The sequence below is a fragment of the Cynocephalus volans genome, chromosome 2, assembly GCF_027409185.1.
Source record: "Cynocephalus volans isolate mCynVol1 chromosome 2, mCynVol1.pri, whole genome shotgun sequence".
In the NCBI taxonomy this organism is placed as follows: Eukaryota; Metazoa; Chordata; class Mammalia; order Dermoptera; family Cynocephalidae; genus Cynocephalus; species Cynocephalus volans.
Window position 1 is genome coordinate 181078443 of NC_084461.1, and position 21558 is coordinate 181100000.

The 21558-nt window shown below is 43.9% G+C and overlaps 1 protein-coding gene across 1 annotated transcript in view; it reads right to left on the minus strand.

Moving 5' to 3' along the window:
• Nucleotides 1-21558, minus strand: part of TMEM132C (transmembrane protein 132C) — a 244611-nt gene that overhangs the window by 33679 nt on the left and 189374 nt on the right. Inside the window, exon 5 of the mRNA XM_063087724.1 lies at nt 201-344. Within this exon, the coding sequence (XP_062943794.1) occupies nt 201-344 (144 nt within the window). The remainder of the gene's footprint in view (nt 1-200; nt 345-21558) is intronic.

Below are 21558 nucleotides of genomic sequence, written 5' to 3' on the forward strand. Positions count from 1 at the left end.
GAAAGAGATCAATCAATCAATCAATCAATCTCAGCTAGGTTAGCATGATGCCAGCATAAAGGGACAGAAATGGACAAGTTGAGTACATCGACTGGCAGTGTGCTGTATGTAAACTTACCAGCTGAGCTTCTTATTTCAGGAAGGGGATGCCCAAGTGAAGGTCCCACCCGCACTGTCCAGCTGGTCAGTGGCCCACTTACTTTGATAACATCCTCATCTGTGGACTTGCACTCCACCGACTCGGAGATATCCATCACAGCACTGTTCTCCTCCACAGACACCACTCTGATTGGCATGGCAACCGTCTTTCCTGTGAGTATGGCAGTGTTCAGAATTTCTGTGTCCTGCCAAAAGAACACACGCCTGGATAAAGAGAGATATTCAATTCTGTTGGGCACTAGATGATTCTAGGGGGAACCTCTCAAGGCCAACTCCAGGCTCTACTTGTTTAGAGAAGATACAGTGTAGCATCTACCTTAGGAATTTAAGCAGAAGGGCCATTCTTTGGGATGATTTCTCAAGGATGTTCCACAATTTACTTTTAGTTGATTTATGATCATCTTCCTAGTTTCCAGCAACAATAAAAAACATATTCATTTTCTCTGTTTCAGAAACCAATTAGAAGTTGTACGTCAGTTAGGTTTTGGTTGTAAGCAACAGAAAGTAAATCTGTGTGCCTTGAGCAAGATGATGCTGTGGTGGGTTGAATAATGTCCTCCCCCTCCCCCTCTGCAGAATATATCCATGTTCTAATCTCCAGAACCTGTGAATATGTTACCTTTTATGATAAAAGAGACTTGCAATTGTGATCAAGTTAAGGATCTTGAGATGGGAAGATTATCCTGGATTATATGGGCTGGCCCAGTGTAATCCTGAAGTCCCTATAAGAGGGAGCCATGAGAATCAGAGGAAGAGAGGAAGATGTATTGATAGAGGAAGAGGCAAGAGTGATGTGGCCACAAGCCAAGAGAAGTGGACAGCCTCTACAAGCTGGAAGACACAAGGGACAGAGTTTCCCTCAAGCTTTCAGCAGGAACACAGCTTGCCAGCACCTTGTGTTAGCCCCATATGACTCATTTTAAACTTCTGCCCTCCAGAACTGTAGGATAATAGATTTGCGTTAATCTGTTACAGCACCATCAGGAAACAAACACAGACTCTTATTGGATAGACTCTGGGTTGCTCAAAGAATAAAAGGAAAAACTGAAGAAGGCTTTGCAAAGGCCGGATCACCTTTGAGGATGTTGAAAGCAGGAAATACTGGGCTGTCTCTCCAAAGTGAGGTGGAATGAATGTTTTCAACCATTTCTAGCCTTGAGTCATTCTGCTTAAGATGTAAATTCTCTGGAGGGAGGGTGTGGAGTCACTGTGGTCAAGTGCTCATTCCTAATCCAGAGGACAATAGGGCATTTTGATTAACAAGCCTTATAGGACTGATCCAACAGGGAAAAGATAGTCTAAAAAAGTCAGGATCATGTTATCAGAAGAAGATAGAATGGATAGATTACTGTCAGGCCAGCAACAACGGATGTACACTAGAAGACCAATGAGTCAGGTAATTTTTATTTCCAAATGCCTGTGATCACTACATGTTGGCAATAGATACAAGACCCCTGGGGCTTCATGTTTTTAATGAAGACTTTTAAGCAAACAAACTCTCTTCTCGTTTCCCCACAGGAGCTCATTCCAACACAGCTATGGAGATTTTGGTTTATCCCTTTCATATTGACTTCATGCAAAATCACTAGCATCACGTGTCTCATACATGTTGTGATTTAAAATTGATGAAGGAAATACCTAAATATCTTCTTTTTTGAGATTGTAGGATACTACCTACTTGCATGTTTGCAATCCTCCTTATGATCAGATCCAGAAGAAAAAGGGCCTTTGGCTTTGAGATGTTTATTGATATCATTTACCTCTGGGCCAATTTCTTCCAAAGTCTCTCTCTGGAAACACTGGTCCAGTTTGAAGCAGGAGATGCAAGGAAAGAGACTTTCTCTGTTTTTTCTTTCCTTTTTTTTTCCCTCCAGAGAAGCAATTGACACCAAAATGACCTTTTGCATTAAACAAGAGCATAGTTAAGAGTCATCAGTTGCATAAGTCCCAGCCTCTCTCTGAAGCTTGTGTCCAACATCCAGTAGTTAAATAGCCCTCTGCCGTGTCTTCTCCTGGGTTCATAGGATTCCTGGAGCTTGGGCTGAGATGTGGGCTGCTCACACAACAGCTATTACAGATGCTAAGAATACTGCAGAAATTCCCCAAGTCCATTTTCAGGTTCATTACAGGTAATGTGCTCAGAGTTCCGTCTTTCCATTTTCTCTCTCAGAATGGTCTTTGGCTAATGGCTTCATTAAAGCAGCCCACTCCCTCATGGATTAATTGTGATTAGTTTTCTAATGGTTGTTTCAGTTTCTCTCTCTCTCTCTCTCTCTCACACACACACACGCGCACGCATGCATGCACACATGCACGCACACACACACCATTCAACCTAACACTTCCTATCCCTAAATTTCATTACACCAAGATTAAACAGGTTCAACATTAGGTACTTTTCACTGACCAATATCAATTTCAGGAGCAGAGAATTAACAGTCATAGAAATAACAAAAGATAAAAGAAAACACTGGCCTCCAGGATGAACTGGCTTTGATACATGGAGGAAGTATTTAAAAATCACTCTCTGACCCCTAATTTTGGTGAGCACTTATTTTTCAGTGGGCACTGGAGGTCTGAAATGCTGGATTCTATCCTGTGCTTTGCCATTAATTTTCTGTATAACGTTGATTACCTCTCTTATCTCTTGGAATCTTCATTCCCTCATTTTACAAATTAGGGATTTTTACAAATTTTACAAATTCACACTTCATCATCTCTATTTTTTTGACTATCAAATCCTAGACAACTGTCATAGTCTATTTGGGCTGCTATTAACTAAACACCACAGGCTGGGTAGCTTATAAACAACAGATATTTATTTATCACAGTTCTGTAGGCTAGAAAGTCCAAGACCAAGGCACTGGCCAATTCAGAGTCTGGTGAGTGCCTGCTTTCTGGTTCATAGTTGGTGCTGCCTTGCTGTGTCTTTACATGGTGGAAGAGAAGAACTCTGGTTTCTCCAACCTCCAGGTGACTGTGATGAGTAGTCTCCTGTTAACCAGCTCTGAATATGAAGCCTGAGCAAGAAATAACCTTTGAAGTTTTAAATAAGCTCTTGAGAAACTGGGGTTGTTTGTTACTGCAGCATATTCTAGCTTAATCTGACAGATACACAGGGAGAATGAAGAGTCAAAAATGATGCTATTTACTGAAAGAGGAGAAATAATAGTAAGTGTTTAGTTTTGAACATTTTTGTTTTAGGTACCTGACTATTATTCCTAAAATAACTTAGCAAACATTTAAGATCATGTTTTGATATTGTTATTATTTTTGCCATCAATACCCTCTCCTGATGAATTGAGTGTTTATTTTAGCTTTCCATTTAGACTTAACATTTCTTGAGGCCAGGAATTATGTATTTATTATAAACTGAATTGTGTCCCCCCCCCGCAATATTTGTACGTTAAAGCCCTAACTCCCAATGTGACTGTATGTGGAGATAGGGTCTTTGAGGAGACAAGAAAAGTTAAATGGAGTCATAGGGTTGGGGTCCTAATCCAATAGGATTAGTGTCTATATGAGAAGAGGAAGAGACACCAGGAATGCAGAGAACATGCATGTGAGGACACAGAAGTCTGTAAGCCAATAAGAGAGGCCTCAAGAGAAACCAAATCTACTGATACCTTGATCTTGGACTTCCAGCCTCCAGAACTGTGACAGAATAAATGTCTGTTGTTTAAGGCACTCAGTTTTTGGTACTTTGTTATGGAAACTCTGGCAGGTTAATACAGTATTTTTATATAATTTTGGGCATTAAGTTGGAAAGGGGGCAAAAGAAGGGGTGTTTCTCCCACTTTATCATGTCCTGAGAAGTGGTCTTCGATGTCATAAAGAAAAGGGACAGCCTCCTAGCATAAAATCATAGAGGAGTGATGCTCCCTATGAGAGGTAGCCAATATTAGTGTGTCTTGAGGGCATTGTACTCTAAAGGCCTGGAGGTCAGGGGTGAGGGGAATCTGGGGCTGAGCCACTGAGGAGCCCCTGGCTGCCTCTCCAAGGTGGGCCTGGTATGTTTGAGAGGTAAGAAGGTAAAGAACTCTTCTGCACCATCCTCTGAGCCCCATGAATGAGTGATTTTCTGGTTGGATTGTACTTTTCTGCTTTCCACAAATGGTGGGCATAGCTATGGGCTTACAGAAAATAGCAGCAAACATTGTGGAAGTGGAAAGAACCGTGGGAAACACATAGGCATGGAGTGGGAATCTTGGCCAGGCTATTTTTCTCTTCCCATGAACTTGAAGAAGATGATAATTGGGGCAGAGGAAAGCTTTGTTAGAGAGTTAAATATGTGTGTGTGTGTGTGTGTGTGTGTGTGTGTGTGTGTGTGTGTGTGTGTGTGTGTGTGCGCGCGCATGTATGCATGTGCATGATGTTGACATAGAAGGCACAGAGTTCCATGGCTTGTTGCGCTTCCCAAATGCCTTTTTAGTTTAGGCCAATTCACAGTGACCTGCCTAACACACTACTTAAGTGCATAAAATTTGTATTATTGTCTGAGTCCTACCCAAATCCCAGCTGGACTGTGAGAAGCGCACCTTGTGCAGGGCTAGCAGGGAGCAGATGCTGCCCCTTCCTCCTGTCACCTAGTGTGGCTCTGGTCAAGTTTCATGCTGCAGGCTGCCTTCACTCCAGGCATCCTTCCTGGGCTGCAGGAAGTTTCACATCACAGAAGGCAGCCCTCCTCCTGAAAGCACACAGGTGTACAATTCCTGCCAGCTTCAGCAGATATTAGAACATGCTTAACACTATCTCAGAGTCTCACAGAAGACAGTGAAGGCATAACTACTACTTGGAAGCTTTTTGTATTATTTAATGTTTCTTCTTTCCTTTTACTCTGTTTTCTCTCCCCCCCACACCCCTTTTCCATCATAAATCAGAGAACTGCTCTGTTTTGCTGAAAAGAATCAATAACACAGGCCACTTTAAATCACTGTCATTTCAGATTTGAGAAAAGCTCGAGGCTTCTGAGAAAACATGCTTTGTTGTTTGATTTGGCCTCATAAATGTAAATTGGTTTGGCCATTTTATGGGTAAATTGCATTTTTAATTTTTAAATAAAGAAAGAATACAAAATTACTTCTGGTGTGTTAAAAAGTCTCAGAAGTGTGAACTGAATAAATAAATGCTGGAGAAGTCCTACTGGTCACAGAGATAGGGAATTTATCTCAGGAGTGGGTGCAAAATGTCCCTTCCTAAATATCCAGCAAAGGTGTTCATGCAGAGTATAGAACGGTACATACTGCCAAGAGGAGTGAAGCACTGACACCTGCTACAGCCTGGATGAACCTTCAAAATATGATGCTGAGTACAAGAAGCTAGACGTGGGGGCCACACATCGTATGATTCCATTCATATGAAATATCCAGAACAGGCAAATTCATAGAGACAGAAAGCAGATTAGCAGTTGCCTGGGGCTGGGGGAGTGACTGCTTCATGTGTATGGGGCTTCTTTTTACAGTGATGAAAATGTTTTGGAAATATAAAGTGGTTGCACAATTTTGCAAGTACTAAGAACTGCTGAATCACATAGTTTAAAATGGTACATTTTATGTCATTTGAATTTCATCTCAGTTAAAACAAAGAAAGAAAAGAGCATGGGAGAGACACTGGACCTATGGAAAGGATGTGGCCATATCAGACCTGCCTTTGACCCTGGGTTGGCTGCGTGGCCTTAAGACAAGCCAACCAATCTACCCACCCAAAGTTTACTCACCCCAGAAATGGGACTAAGAGCTAACACATCCATGGCTTAGAGGCCAGATACCTGGCCTGGTAAACCAATGCTGAGGGTTCAAATCTCACGAAGGCCTGAAGAAAGGGTGAGCTTAATCCAAAATGTTCCAGAGAGCAAAAGACAACCTTCCTCAATTCACATGTCTGGGAATCATGAAGAGGTAGTCATTACTAAAAACGAGACACAAAACTGCTCACATTTGGGGAGCTCTTGATATGTGCTAGGTGTTGTCAAAATACCCTCATCTCTACCACAAACCCATGAAGCAGGTAGTCTTGTTATGCCCAGTCTACAGATGAGGAAACTGAGGCACAGAGCTGGGCATGTGACTCATCCAAGGTACATGGCTGTAGGTGGTGTAGGTAGGTAACACATGCTCTTGACCATGACTCTCTGGTCCTGATCGGTAGGTCAAGAGCGAGGATCTGAGACAGAATTGCCTTAAATACTGGCTCTGTACTTTCCCTGCTATTATTTAGATTCTCCTGGCATTGGTTTCCTGGACTGTGAACTCGGGGACTAATTAGGGTTGTCATGAAAATTAAATCAGACAATGCTTATGGATGGCCTGTCAGGGCTTGGAACAAAGCCCCAGTTGGCTCAGGGCAGCTACTAAGCACAAATGGGAGGTGTCTGGTGTCAGGCAATTGTGGGTGGAGGGCAACCAAAGTTTCCCACTCAAATCTCTCTTTTCCTCTGAAAATTGTGGCTGTGCAGGGGGAGGAATAGACAATAAAATAGAAACAAGTTACTCACGTAGCAAGCATCTAAATGTGTATAACACATATAACGCATTAGCACTTTTTGTATTTGTTTCAGATTATTTTTTGCTTTATTAAAGAGAGAAAACGTGGCTGATGACTTTGAAATCTTGCTTGTAATTTTCTCCAATCTTGTTCCTAAATTTCTCTCCCACAGGCAACCACCATTGGGAATTTGGCATGTATCTGTCCAGTTTGAGATTTCACTTTGACCACACAGCCATGTCTACATAAAGAAAATACGGCATTGTTCCCTGCTTCTATGTTTTATACAAGCATGTGTTTTATGTAGTTTATGTAAATATATCATATTGTGCTTTCATCAGCTGACATTTTTTTCTTTCAACATTATGTTTTCGTGATGTATCCCTGTCCATATAGCTGATCCATTTATCTCTCTTTAGCCCCATATCTACATACTGATTTAATTCATTTGTCTTAAAGACAGACTAGAATTCCACTATATGCCTTTTCCATATTTTACTTCTCCACTCCCCCACTGATGGAAATTTAGACTGTTTCGAACTTTTTGCCTTTACAAATAACCGTGTCTCTGTGTATGCACGTATATCCAGGGATCTTCAGCATCTCACCCTGGAGTGAAATGGCTGGGTTGAGAGTTACACATTTTCTCCTTGACCCTGCCATTCTGCTCTTCAGGGTGGTGGTTCTCACGACGCTCTGAGCAGCAGCAGGGGAGGTGTCTTTTTTTGAAACTCTGGAAAACCCCTGTGTGACTGTGTATTAACTTGGCCAGGTGATGGTTCCAGTTATTCGATCAAACACACTAGCGTAGCTGTTGCTGTGAAGGTATTTTGCAGATTTGATTAATTCTCATCATCAGTTGTCTTAGTAAAGGAGATGATCCTAGACAGTCTGGGTGGGCCTGATTCAGTCCGTGGAAAGGCATTTAGAAGCACAGCTGAGGCTTCCCCGAAGAAGAAATTTTGCCTGTGGGCAGCAGCTTTGGTTTGTGCTGCAGAGAATCCAGCCTGGACTTCAGGACAGCTTGTCCCACCGACCTATTTGTCTGTCTCATCTGTCTGTCTATTATCTATCTCTGTATATCGAATCTATCTTCCGTTTATGATCTGTCTGTCCTAATTTTTTATCTATCTATGTAATCTCGTCTCTCATCTATCTTCTATCCAAACACCATCTATCTAATCTATCTTCTATTTATCTAATCTATCTTCTATCCATCTAGTCTATTTTCTGTCTATCACCTATCTATACTATCTTCTATTAACTATCTATATTTTGATCTACCCTGCCTTCTATTGTCTATCTGATCTACTATCTATCATCTATTTATATCTATCTACCTATGTATGTAACTATTATCTATCTATACCTATCTGATCTATCTTCTACACCTATCCATCTATCTATCCTGTCTTCTATATTCTAACCTATCTTCTATCATCTATTATATCTATCATTTATCTCTATCTATCTATATATCTAATATATCTTCTATCTATCATCTATCTCTATTTGTCTATCTATTATCTATCTGTATGTCTGATATATCTTCTGTGATCTGTCTGTCTGTCCTATCTTCTGGCATCTGTCTACCTACCTACCTGTCTATCCTATCTCCCCATCCTATTTCTCTGGTGGAACCTGGACTCATAGAACTTGGTATTACCAGCCTCTAACTTTAGCTAACTTGGTGGGTAGGCTCCCACTCACTTCCCTATTAATGCAGTAAGTGTGCCTGGCTCACGGTGGCCATGGAAGTCCAGGGACTGAGGACTGCAGAGAGCTGATGGGCTCTCGGGCTGGCTTTGGGACAGTCCATGATGCCAAGGTCACAGGCACATGGATGAATGGAGCTTGACATGTCACTCTCTTCCTTGAGGAAGCTGATCTCCATTTTAAAACTATATGTTCAGAAAGGGACTCCATAAAGTATCCAGGAGCCACAAACCACAGGGTGAGCATCCCACAGAGAGGGCAGGAATGAGCCCTCTTTATACTTCACTATGAAAATTTGGCCCTTCTAAGGGGACCTACTTTAAAAGGCTTTTTTTTTTTTTTTTCCACCTGTGCAGGTTAAGACAAGTCAGCTCTATGTCCTTACAGAGACCTGCAGGAACTCCCATTGGTTGTGCCAAGACCTTACATTCTCATTCCCAGAGCCAATTTCTGGGAAGAAACTTGGTTTACAGGAGCAGCTATTTTCTTCTCAAACGAAGTTGTAAGCCATCCCATTTTTGAACACCAGAGTCAGGTTGGGAAGGGATTCTTCAGACCATCTGAATGAAGAGGAGTGACTTGTCCAGGTCGTGCAGCTGGGAGCGACCTCATTCTGCCCCTATTCCTTTCATTTCATCACTGCACCTGCCACTTGTCCTAAAGGGTGTTTTCTCATTTGGAGGCACAGAGAAGACCTTCCATCCTCACAGCAGCATTTATCATGCACTAGATTCTCTTCTGAGCCCTTCACGTGGGCTGACTCCCTGAGTCCTCACAGGAACCCTATGAGGAAGTTCTATTCTTATCCTGATTTTCAGGGTGAGTAGATAAGGTTGAGAATGACTGGGTAACTTGTTGTCTGAACTCACAAAGTTCGCACAGGGTAGAGCCAGAGGTGAGCCCCGAGCAAAGTACTAGCCCCAGGTTCTTACCCTTTGCACTGCACGACCCTCTAGAAAATGGGTCAATGCGTGAGTGAGTGTGGGAGGGTGTGGGTGGGTGGCTGACAGCCTGCCCCACCCTGGACTGGGGAAGCCACTGGACAGCGGGACATGGGTATTTTCAATTTCTCTCCAAACTCTTTTCTGACATCTGGTGACTCTTAAGTTCAGGCTTCCTTCCTTCCTCCTGTAGCCAGAGAAGAATTCCACTCCCATGAATCCTCTCAGATCCATGGATCCCCCACCCCTGCCTTCGAGGGAGAAGGAACAGAGGTTGTTCTACTACATCCATGTATACAGGTGTAGACAGACCCAGGCTGTCTCACTGGAACTCCCCTGGGAGGGTTGTGGGGGGTGAAGCTGCCTGCAGATTGAGAGTTTCACATTTTCCCTGAAGAAGGTAACTTAGAGTGAATTCAGTGAACAGAAAAGTCTACAATTTGCTAATTCATAGTAAGTGCTCAGAGTTAAGATTGCAACCATGTGCCACTTCTTATAATGAAAAAAAGGACTGACTGAAGTTTTGCGGGCAGAGGAGGTGTCTGTGACTGCTTTGTAGATATCCTGCATATCATATCACGGTAGATTTTGCAGATGGGTTAATAAGACACAGGGGCCACATGTTGCCTGGGGTGTGTTTTTGTGTGGACCCGTGAGCTGAGAATAATTTTTACATTTGTTAAGGCTTGCAAAAAAAAAAAAAAAGAAAGAAAGAAAGGAAGGAAGGAAGGAAGAAAGAAAGAAAGAAAGAAAGAAAAGAAAAAGAATATGCAACAGAGACTATGTGTGTCTGGCAAAGCCAAAGACACTTACTGTCTAGCCCTTTACAGAAAATCATTGCTGGTCCCTGAATAAGATCATTTTTCTGATCTGATGAGGCCCTCTTTCTCCCAAGGCCTGCCCTAAACCCCAAGTGTCAAGCATCCTCTCTGTAGAGTCATGGAGCCACATCCTTGAAGACTTTCTCTCCTGTCCTGTCCTTTCTGCTTTTCTCTTCTTCAGTGGTTACCTACCTGGACCCTGTGCTTCAAGCGGGACTGCAGCATCAGTGGGCTGGCCTCCTCAGCCTCCTCCACAGAAGCCTGCACCCTTTGCATAGATTTGCATTGTGGTGATTTGCACTGAGTAGGAGAGCTTTGAACCAATGAGAAGCATTGCCCCAAACCAGAAAGACTCATGTTAAACAGGAAGGGAGATTTGAATTGGGGATAACTTTATAAGTGGTTAATAATTTACATGTGTGACTAACTTCATGTTATTGACAGCAGTGGGCTCCCTGAACATGCTTTCAGCTCTAGAAGGTAAGTATGAATACCCGAATAATAAGCAGCTTCCACAACTGGCCTCTCCATTCTTAACCACAGTAGATAGCACTACAACACTGACTGCTCCAAAATAAAAGAGTATGAATAGAGAAATCAATGGTCCTTTCTTCCTCTGTCTCAGCTGAAGCATAATCAGTCAGGGAAGCATGATGCAGGGTTAGGAGAAGGACGTTCTAGAAGGTGCTCTGAATCATGTGGGAGGCTCTGGGAAGAACAAACGTTCAATGTTGAAACTGGAACCCCCAAAAGAGAGTCCAGCTGTTCAAATTCAGAGGGCTGTGATCTTCATGGCTTCACGAGCTCAGATTGAGGAAGAATCCGTGCTGCCGTCTCCATACTTGCTGAATGGTGTTCCCACTTCTGACTTCCTGGGACTTGTTTTCCTCATCTATGAAATGGAGATCATTCCGCTTTCTTCTAGGGCTTCTCTGGGAATTAGGCAAGAGGACCTACCCCATTCAGTGCCTGCACAGAGGTGGCCACTCCATCAACCTAACCCCGTCAGCTGTCATCCCAGGTAACAGAGCCCCCAGACTCTGGATGGATCCCAATGCCCTATTTCACCCAGTCACTTTTAAGTTTCCCAGCTCCTCAGCTGTAAGAGGGCAAGCATTTAACTTCAAATAATTTGGGAAATAATTTAGCATCACTTGGAAGTCCAACAAGGGCCTGTTTAATTATATTTTCAATTTAATAAAGAGGCACCATCAGTGGGACCCCAGGGTGCCATGGGAAGGCACTTTGCTGAGAGTTTCAGGGCTTTGAAGCTGACCGCCAGTGTCTGGAGTAAGGTGTGGGCTGGTTCTAATGACTCCATGAATTTCAGGTCTGGGACTGACCTGCCAGGAGATAAAGCCACCCCCTTCCTGAAGCAAAGAAAAAGAGCTCTTCTGCCTGCCAAACGATGACGAGGTCTGTTTGGCAGAATAATATTCTGAGATATTAGTCTACATTTTGTTTTCCCATCTCTGGTTTCCCCTTCTTTCTCTCCCATTCAAGCAGAGAAACCGGCTCTGTATGAATCTTTGAATCTTTGGAGGAGGGAAGAGCAGGAGAGCCTCGCTGAATTTCCCAGAGGGGAGAAGTACTGAGAAACAAGTAATGAGAAAACATCTTGATCAGAATCCAGGGGAGAATGGGGCTCCCCCTCCGCCCATGTCTCCAGAGCTGGGAGTTCTAGGGAGGTAATGAGTTGGAGGAGAGAGAGGTCCTTGGATTTTGAGAGGGAGCAAGTGTCCTGTTCCAGGCAGCACCTCTAGGGAAGAAGTGAGAGGAGGTGACTGCTTGTTCTATGCAGCAACAGTAAGATTCCTGAATCCCTGAGGTGGCTTGAAAAAGGCAGGGCCTAGACTAATACATTGATGGCATTTGAGAAATAAAGACCCAAGATATTGTGGCAAAAGAGGCTATTTGCCACTAAATATCCACTCTCTTTTATTTTCCTTAACAACTAAGTCATAATTTTTTGAGGGGTGAGGTGGGTGGAGAGAGTTCCTAGCTAAAAGGCTAAACTCCCCAGCCTCCTTTGGAGCTGAATGGGACCAGACAACTGAGATCTAACACGGTGGTTCTCAAAGTATCGTGCCTAGGCCAGCAGAATCAGCAGACCTTGTGAAAAATGCATACTCTTGCGCCCCACTCCAGACCAACTGAATCAGAAACTCTGGAGGTGGGACCCATTAACCTGTGATTTAACAATCCCTCAGGGGATTTGATGGTGTTGAAAGTTTGGAAACTGCTGCTTTGGTACAAATGTAAACAGAAATACGATGTAGTACTTTAGGAAATTTCCTTAATGGGATCTAGACTCAGTAAGTGGGGGCATTCCTTTTGTCCTTTTTTCTTTCCTGATGCCCTGAATATAGATTCAATGGTTGGAACACTAGCAGCCTTCTTGGGCCATGAGGCAAACTTGTAAATAAAAGCTACTTAATAAGGATGGTGAGGTCAAAAGATAGGAAAAGCCTAAATATCTGATGGCTCAGGAATGGTCATGGCCTTACTTATGTACGTGAAATAAACTTCCTTTACATTTCAGCTGTTGGATTTGAGCGCTTTCTATCACATTCAGCCAAACCAAAGGCTAACTCGTACAGCTATTTCTTTTCCTGCTTGAGATGGTGGATGAAGATTGCTACTTGTTATCCTTGTGTACATTACAACACACTTATGGTTTTATAACCATGAGGAGGTGACTCCATGGCAAGGAAGCCAGATGGGGTTTGCATTTTGGGAATGGCAGGAAATGGTGGTAATAGCACTGCTTTCTGCTGGTGGTGATGGTGGGGGACACGCTTGTTGAGTGAGGCTGACAGCAGTGCTGTTGTAGGAGGAGAGACAAAACAGAGACTGACAATTCAGACTAATTCACAGCTGTGGAAAGATTACTCCAAGAGGATGCTTCATTTTCCCAGTGTGAGACATCCTCGTTACCATGATGCGTGGCCGCCCAGCAGCCAGTTGGCATGCTGATTAGTGAGGGTGCTTTACAGGAGGGGTCTGGATTCAGGGCACAGAAGCCCAGAGAAGTGCCATCTGATTAACAAGCTGACTTTGTTAGGTGCAACCAGCAATTTACATAATCCTGTGATTAAGAATACATTATATACCCACACACACAGGCATTGTAGGGGAGGCCTCTCGCAATTCCACCCTCTAATGTAATTTTCCTCTAACCAGGCCAAGTGCAGACACCAGCTCACCGTATGGTGCAATCTCTCTCATCAGGGGAGAGCGAGGAACCTTGTTATGGGCCGCTTGCCAGTGGCAGGCCTGAAGGAGCAGGCCGGCTTGGACCTTTTATCTGACCACGCTGGCTCCCCTTGTCCCATTTCCTAATGAGATGATCTCCCAGAGTTCCATATGATGTTTCAGTGGAATTGGTTTTTAAAATGCTTGGAGAGATGCTGATAGGGAAATGCAGAGTGGATAGGGAGCTAACATTCTCATCATTGCCTCTGTGATTGCTTTGGATTCTATAGGAACAGGAGATGGCCAGGCAGGGGAACAGGGAGAGAGAACATTTCACATTAGATGGCTTTCTCTTCCTAACATGTACAGGGAGCAAGAATTACACAGACAGGCCCACCCACCCCGCGGTCATTCTCAGTTATGTTTTCTCCTCTGTCATCTCTTTTCATTTTAACTTTGCATTTCCTTATAGAACTCTTAGCACCATAGATCAGTGTGCCAGCTAGGATCTGTGTCTAAGGACAGAAAGTGTCCCAGCCCAGCACTCTGTAGCCAAGTGTAGCAGGTGTGTGGTAGATGAGAATCACTGGCTAGCTCAAATGTCCCAAGGGAAGGCCGTGAGTAATCAGACAGCTCACAGTTTTGGGGGATCTATCATGTGTCGGGCAGCAAGCAATGTACTATTGTATACAGGTAACAATAACTATTTATTTTTATGTCTGGATTAGTTTTCTAGGGCTGCTGTAATGAAGTGCCACAAACCGAGTGGCTTAAAACAACAGAAATTTATTCTCTCATAGTTCTGGATGCCAGAAATCCAAAAATCAAGGTGTCAGCGGGACCATGCTCCCTCAGCAACCAGTAAGGGAGAATCTTTCTCGGCCTCTCGCTAGCTTCCGGTGTCTGCCTGCAGTCCTTGTCACTCCCAAGCTTGTGGATGGATCACTCCAATCTCTGCCTCTGTCCTCACATAAGCACACTGCCTCTGCTCCCTCTGTGTCTCTCTCCAAATCTCCCTCTTACGAGGATATCAGTCACTGCATGAGGCTCTACTCTGATGACTTCATCTTAACTTGATCACATCTGCAAAGAACCTGCTTCCACACAAGGTGAGATTCATAAGTATCCAGGGTGAGGACTTCAACGTGTAGTTTGGGGGTACACAATTCAACTGTAACAGTGTTTCTTCATTTTTTGCAGAAAACTTTCACATGAATTATGGCCATATTTTATATTCAACACAGCATAGTAAAAAGGGTTGGCCTTACCACAGTGGGGAAAACTGAGGCCTGAAGGACTTAGATTTGAACCCTCTAGTCTCCTGACAACCAAGACTTCCCCTGTGTGATCTCCCTTTTATGCAAAACAGCCCCTCTGAGCTGATGCTGAATTTACTCAGGCAGCACTGTCGTAGGAAGAGTAGCAGCCCCAACATGGGCACTTCACAGCCACCATGATCTGGAGCTCCTTACAAGTACGGGGTGCTATGCCAGTATTTTTGCACATATCGATTTATTTATTTCTCCCAGCAGCCCCATGGAGGCAGGCTCTTCAATTCTTCTCCATTTCACAGGCTAGGAAATGGAGTCTCAGGAAGTTTAATTAACTTGTTCAAGAATCTACAGCTGCTAAGCGTAGAGGTGGTGGAAAGGGGATCTGGGCATGGAATCCAGGCTGGTTTGACCCAAAAGCCCACGCTCTGAGCCACTACATGATGGGACAGAAATATCCCTAAAAATATTGTAACTTGACTTTGAAGAAGCAAATGCACATATCAAATATTTTGGGAAAGCTCCTTCAAAAAACCCAGCTTTAGGGAGCTGTAATTCAGATACCATAAGATTCACTCATTTAAACTATGCCATCCAGCACAACAATCACTTTATCCAGTTTCAAAATATTTTATCCACTCCAGAAGCAAGTCCCATACCCGTCAGCAATCACTCCTCATTCTCCCCTCCTCCCAGCCCCTGGCCACCACTAATCTACTTCCTGTCTGTATGGATTTACCTATTCTGGGCATTTCACATAAACGGAATCATACGGTATGTGGCCTTTTGTGTCTGGCTTCTTTCACTTGGCATGATATTTTCAAGGTTCATCCATGAAGTAGCATGTGTCAGTGCTTCATTCCTTCCTTTGCCTAATAATATTCTGTTGTGTGGATAGATACATTTTGTGTCTCCATTTCTCGAATGATGAACTTTTGGGTTATTTCAACTTGTTGCCTATTATGAATAATGCCACTATGAGTGAATGTACATTTTCTTTTCTCTTGGGTGTATACCTAGGAGTCCTTTTTAAAACCAGGTAATGACATAGGCTTTTCTCTAAGGTGAATTATCTTTCTTTAACTCCTCTCCACTGACAAAAGACTGACGAATCTCCTTCCTCCAGAGTGGCTCAAGCACTTTTCTGAGTGCGGTGCAATTCACTCCTCTGGCATTTTCTTTCATGGTCATTTCAACAAGCAACTGAGACCTGAGAAAAGCCACGCTCAGGTCAGAGGCTGGGAGGAGCGGCCGATGCTGACCACCAGTCAGGCATGCTGTCCCAGGGCCCCGTTCCCTGGAGCACTCCACTGGCACGTGGAGACGTCTCCCTCTTTCTCCTGTGAATGCTACTTCTTGTGATTCCGAGAACTTGGTGTTCTGAGCCATGGACATTCCTAGACGGCGTCTCATCAATTACAGTCTCCCTCCATTGGCTGCCTTTCAAGCTGCATCTTAATGAGCAACCCCTCACTGCTGATCCTTATGAGCACAGGAGTTCTTTGTTGGATCCTGGGTCTCATTTGGTTTTTTAAGCATGGATCAATGGGATGTTGTGAGGCTGGCTCATCCCACTTCCCATCTCGGAGGACAGGAAAGCATCCTTGTCTGTGATCTGTGCAGCTCTGCTCCTGGCCCCCATCCCACCCACAGCCAACAAGAAACCCCTTTGATGTGCAGGGGAGGACGTGCTAGGATGTCTCCCTTTATCCAGCCTCTGTGGCTGGATCTTATTTCAAGAGAGTCCACTCTCTGCACAGCAGACAGGGTTTCAAATCCAAATGAGACCATGTCCCTGTTCTGCTTAAACCTTCTCCTGGTTGTCATCTCACTCAGAGTGAAGCCAGAGTCCTGTGGGATCTGGACCCCTGGGGCATCTGGTTCCCTAACTGTCCTTCCATCATGTTTTCCAGCCACTGTGGCCTCATTACTGTGTCTTGAACATGATGGTCTTTGCACATGCTTTTACCCCTGCCTGGAATGCTGTTCCCAGGCATCCACATGGCTCCACCATCAACTCCTCACACTCACTCTTCACTCTATTATTTCCTATGTGAGCTGGTTGTTAAAAGGAGCCTGCCACCTCCCTTCCCTCTCTCTCTTTCTCTCTTGCTTTCTCTTGCCATGTGATCTCCTTGCATCTGCTGGCTGCCCTGCTGTTTTCTGCCATGAGTAAAAGCAGCCCAAGGCCCAAGCCAGATGCAGCTATCCCAGAAGCATGGGCCAAACAAACCTCTTTTTTTTTTTTTTTTTTAAATCAATTACCTGGTCTCATGTATTCTGTTATAGCAACACAAATACAGACTAATACAACTCCTCATCCCCATTCCTAGTTATATTCTCCACGGCTCTGATCACCCAGGAGACACCATTTCATTTCAGCTTTGGGGTCATGTCTGTCTCCCTCTGGGACAGAAGCTCCATGAAGGCAAGATATTGTCTCTCTTGTTCACTGTTCTACCCCCTGGAATAGCGACTGCTCACTGTAGGGGTTCAGCAAACATATGGGGCATGAATGAAAAAGAGAAACTGCTGCAATTCTTCCTAGTTTGAGTTTCTGAAAGCATTTAGGAGAGGAGAATCTGGGGCGCAGTACTCTTTGAAGATGGCCTTGCATTAGGAAGAAGAGGGACCTTAGTCTGCTTCTGGGAGAAGCACAAACAAGACCCTGGATGGAGCCGTTGTCCGACAGTGCCAGCCCTGAAATCGAGGCCGGGGCCCTGCACTTGGCCTGGAGACAACTGTAGGCTAAAGACACCAATATCCAGGAAAGATGGATGGCTCGGGGTAACATGCTTGCATGAGGACCATGAAACAAAATCTCCCTCAAGCTATAGCCTTGGCTCGAGCAATAGGAGAAAGTGAAGGGGGAAGAAACCCCAAGAAGGACAGGACTAAATTAGTTTTTTTTCCCTGCCTGATGGAATGGGAGGTGGAGTCAGAAATCAGGGTGAGGGATAGGGCCACAACTGACGGTATGATGCTGCACAGCTGACTGATGGATGGAGATTTACACCCTGTGCTGAGGTTCTGCAGGACCACCCAGGTGCCGCCAGCATCCTTTCTGATTGGTTGGAGCCTGCACCACTCCAGCTGGTAGAGCCTGAATATCTCCCCACTTTGCACCTTTGCGTGCCAGAAATTCCAGGTTGCAAAAGAGTTCTATGTGCAATTTCCCACGTGCCCTCTGACTGGCCATGGTGGTTTATAAAGTGGTCCAGCAATAACCTTCTAATGAGATTCTTAATAGGCCTTCAAGAGTCTTCTTGGGCTACCCAGAAGGTCAAAATACAAAAGACATTCACCCTTAATGTCTACGGGGGTTCAGGCATGTAGCTTTTCCAGTGTGGACTGAGCTAACGGCATCAGTCACATAGCATTAAAAGCAAGCCTCTTCCCTACTGCAGCTCTGACTTTCCGCCAGCCGCTACCATGGGAGAAACACTGACTCACAATAGTAAACCACTTAACAGATCAATCCTGGGAAGTTGCAGCTAGTCTCAAAGGGTAGCTGAGCAAATTTCCCTCCCTCCCTGAGGACATATGCTAACAGCTCTGCGGGCTGGCAGTAACAGACCAATAATTCTGAGCTCTGTCACTCCAGGGAAACCCAACTCCCACCTCATTTACTTCCAATTTGTTCACAGTGCAAACTGGGGTGTGGGAGACAAACTTTACTTGTCTGTCAATTTGCTTCTAATACAAGATGGAGAATCTATTCCAAAACATGCACGTAAAACAAGAAAGCAATTCAATTTAAGCAGGCACCGTCTTTGGAAGGTCCAGTGCTATAACTGAGTTATTAAACGAATTGTCCTCCGGGGTGGCACATGGAAAAATGGCATCAATTTCCCTGAGAAATGTCAAATGTTTTGCAAACTAGCCAAGAAAAGAGGTAGCTGAGAAATATGCAGTTTATTTCTCCAAAGTTGTAGTCTCTTTCACTGTGTTCAATGCTTTCGTATCACTTAAGTATATACACATGTTCTTGCTATGAATCAAGGGCGTTTCAAAGGTCAGTCCTGGAGCCCAGAGCTTGCTCCAGCAATATTACAAAGGAGCCAAAAGTGGCCACTAGTGTCTGTGTTCTTTATGCTCCTTACAATCCTCTCTTTTGCCAAATGCACACACTGAGTGTGGGAGACATTTCTGGTGTGTATCCATACTTGGACCTCCTCTCTTTCCTGAGCCATAAGGAAAAGTTTGTGTTCTAGACCCCTTGCAGCCAATGAAATGTGAGTGTGAGTAATGTGTGTCCCTTCTGGGCTGAGGCAAGGAAATACCAGGGTGCCAGCTTTCTGCTTTCTTTCTTCCTGTGGGAAAATCTAGGTGGCAGTGTCCCAGGATGATGTGAGTTGTATCCCCGAATCACTGGATGGAGGGATAGCCCAGGCTGACCTGCACCACACTTTGCAAGAGTGTGATCAATAAACTTTGGTGGTGGAGAATCACTGAAATCCCAGTGCTTGTCTGCTGTGGGAGCTAGAAGCACAGGTGCTAAGAAACCACCCAGAGAAGCCCGGCCGGCATCCACCTGCACACAGGAGAGCTCTCCAGCAAACACATTCACATTCAAGTCTGATGGACTGAACCAAATGGGTGACCCTACCAGGGGCACTGGCATTTCAGTGAAAACCACAGGGAGAAGGAAATGCTCAACAGAGAGGGATGAGTTAGTAATGGTGGAACCTGAGTCAACACTTGTGGGCTGTCCGGGAAGAGAATTTTAGAGGAGGGTTTTCTTGGAACCCATAAAATCATATAGAGAGCTTTGATCAAGTGGGGATTTTGGGTTATGAGCACATAAATGAGCTCTGGATAACTCAAACAGAAAGGAAATTTGCTGAAAAGATCCTGGGCGTCTCACAGAATTGGTGGTCAGGTTCAGGAATGGGGTGGACACAGCAGGGAGATGCTAATGAGTGAATGCTAAGAGTTGTTTTGTGTGCTTGTATTACACCAGTTGAGAATCTAGGGTTCAATCCCTGTATTGGCTAACTGCCAAAAAAAAAAAAAAAAAAAAAGTGGTGCCTATCACTGGCTGGGCAAGTCAGTGAGAGGGGGCTCTGGTGGGAATCCACAGCTCCATGGTCTACCCAGACCCTCCATGGGCTGTGGCTTGGGCACAACCACATCTTGTCTCCCAGACTTTGTCTAGTGGGGTCAGAGGTACCAGCAGGACCAGAAGTCCACTCAGAATCTGTGGGCTGCCTCAGATGTATTTCAGCAAAGGCCAGAAAGTTCATACAGCTCAATGCCCAACTAATCCCACTGCACTTGTTAGCACAGAAGACTCATATTCCTTTTCAGCGCTGCATGCCCAAATCTATCAAAGCCCCCATGTATCCTACTTGACTGTAACCATAGATTGAAAGCCCAGCCTCTGCCACATATATAATGAATGATACTCCCCCCTACTGGCAGCGACTGGCAATACAACGTGTCACAGTAAGCTTGGATGTTTTTCTGGTTACTGACGTTTCTTAACAAAAACAAGCCACAGCCTGCACACCTGCCCAAAGTAGAACAGAGCTCATGCCCCTAATATTGTTGACTGCTCCAGAGCCCTACTTTGGTAAACTAAACATTTCGTAAAATTTAACCATTTTAGGCATACAGTTCAGTGGATTTCAGTAACTTTATACAGTTGTGCAATGCTTATAGAGATCCAGTTTTAGAACATTTGCATCACTCAGAAGCTTTGCCATTAATCTCTGCTCCAACATCTGGCCCCAAGCAATCACTGATCTGCTTTCTGTCCCTATAGCTTTTTGCCTATTCTAGAAAGTTAATACAAATAGAATCCTACACTATGTAATTTTTTATGCTTGTCTTCTTTCATCCCAGTTGTTTATTTTATTGCTGAATACCTTTTAAATTTTATTTTATTTGTTGCTTTATTTTATTGTCAGGCAGTGTTCTATTTTTGCCTACACCACAATTTGTTTATTTTTGCACAAGTTGAGGGACGTAAGGATTGATTTCAGTTTTGGGAGATTATGAATAAAGCGTGTAATAACATTTGTGGACCTGTCTTCATGTGGACAGGTGTTTTTATTTCTCCTCGATATCCCAGAGCAGAATTGCTGGGTTGTACGACAAGTGTACATTTAATGTATTAAGAAAGTGCCAAAATGTTTCCTAACAACTATTTATCATTCTATTTATCATCTTACATTTCCACCACCAGTGCCTGGGGGTTCCAGTGTCTCCACATCCACGCTAACATTTGGTAACTTCCACCATTTCTGTTCGCGCCATTTTAGTGACTGGAAGGCCTTTATTTCTTTGCAGCTTTCATTTGCATCTCTCCAAGGACTAATGATATTGAGCATTTTAATTCCATTAACACTTTAGATTTAAATTACTATTGCAAGTCTTGGTTCAAATTCATTTTTAAAAAAATATTATATGTAGATATGGCTTTTCCTTTTGGCTCAAATTCATTGAACCATGACTCTAACATCGTATTTAATCTTTATGCTGGAGAATATGAAAAGAACCAGATAACAGGATGAAAAGGAAGCATTTTGGTTTACCACTAAGCAAAATAAATAGACTAATTAAATAAATGAAAATCTAAAGAAAATGAGAAGGGTAGCTGGAAGAAGCCTGATGTAGCAAACACAATAACAACATTTATTTTATCAACCATTTAAGTTCATTGTCAAAATACATATAATTAGGAGTACTTAACACTCTACTCTCCCAAATTTCCTTGTAAAATTTGATTTAAAAAAAAAATCTGCTTATTGTCTACACCACCAAATATGGGGTCAGAGTAATGAGACTTTTAGGGCTGCAGGATGCTCAATACTGTCGGCTGAGAGTGTGAGTTGCTGCCCTTGTAGGGGCGGTTTCTCTCCACCCTCCATGAGCCAAGTTTCACTACCTCCTTTTTAATTGCTAACGAGAGCATCTGCTGAGGAGCCTGGGAGGATCTACCAGAACGTGAGGTCCACATCAAACGGC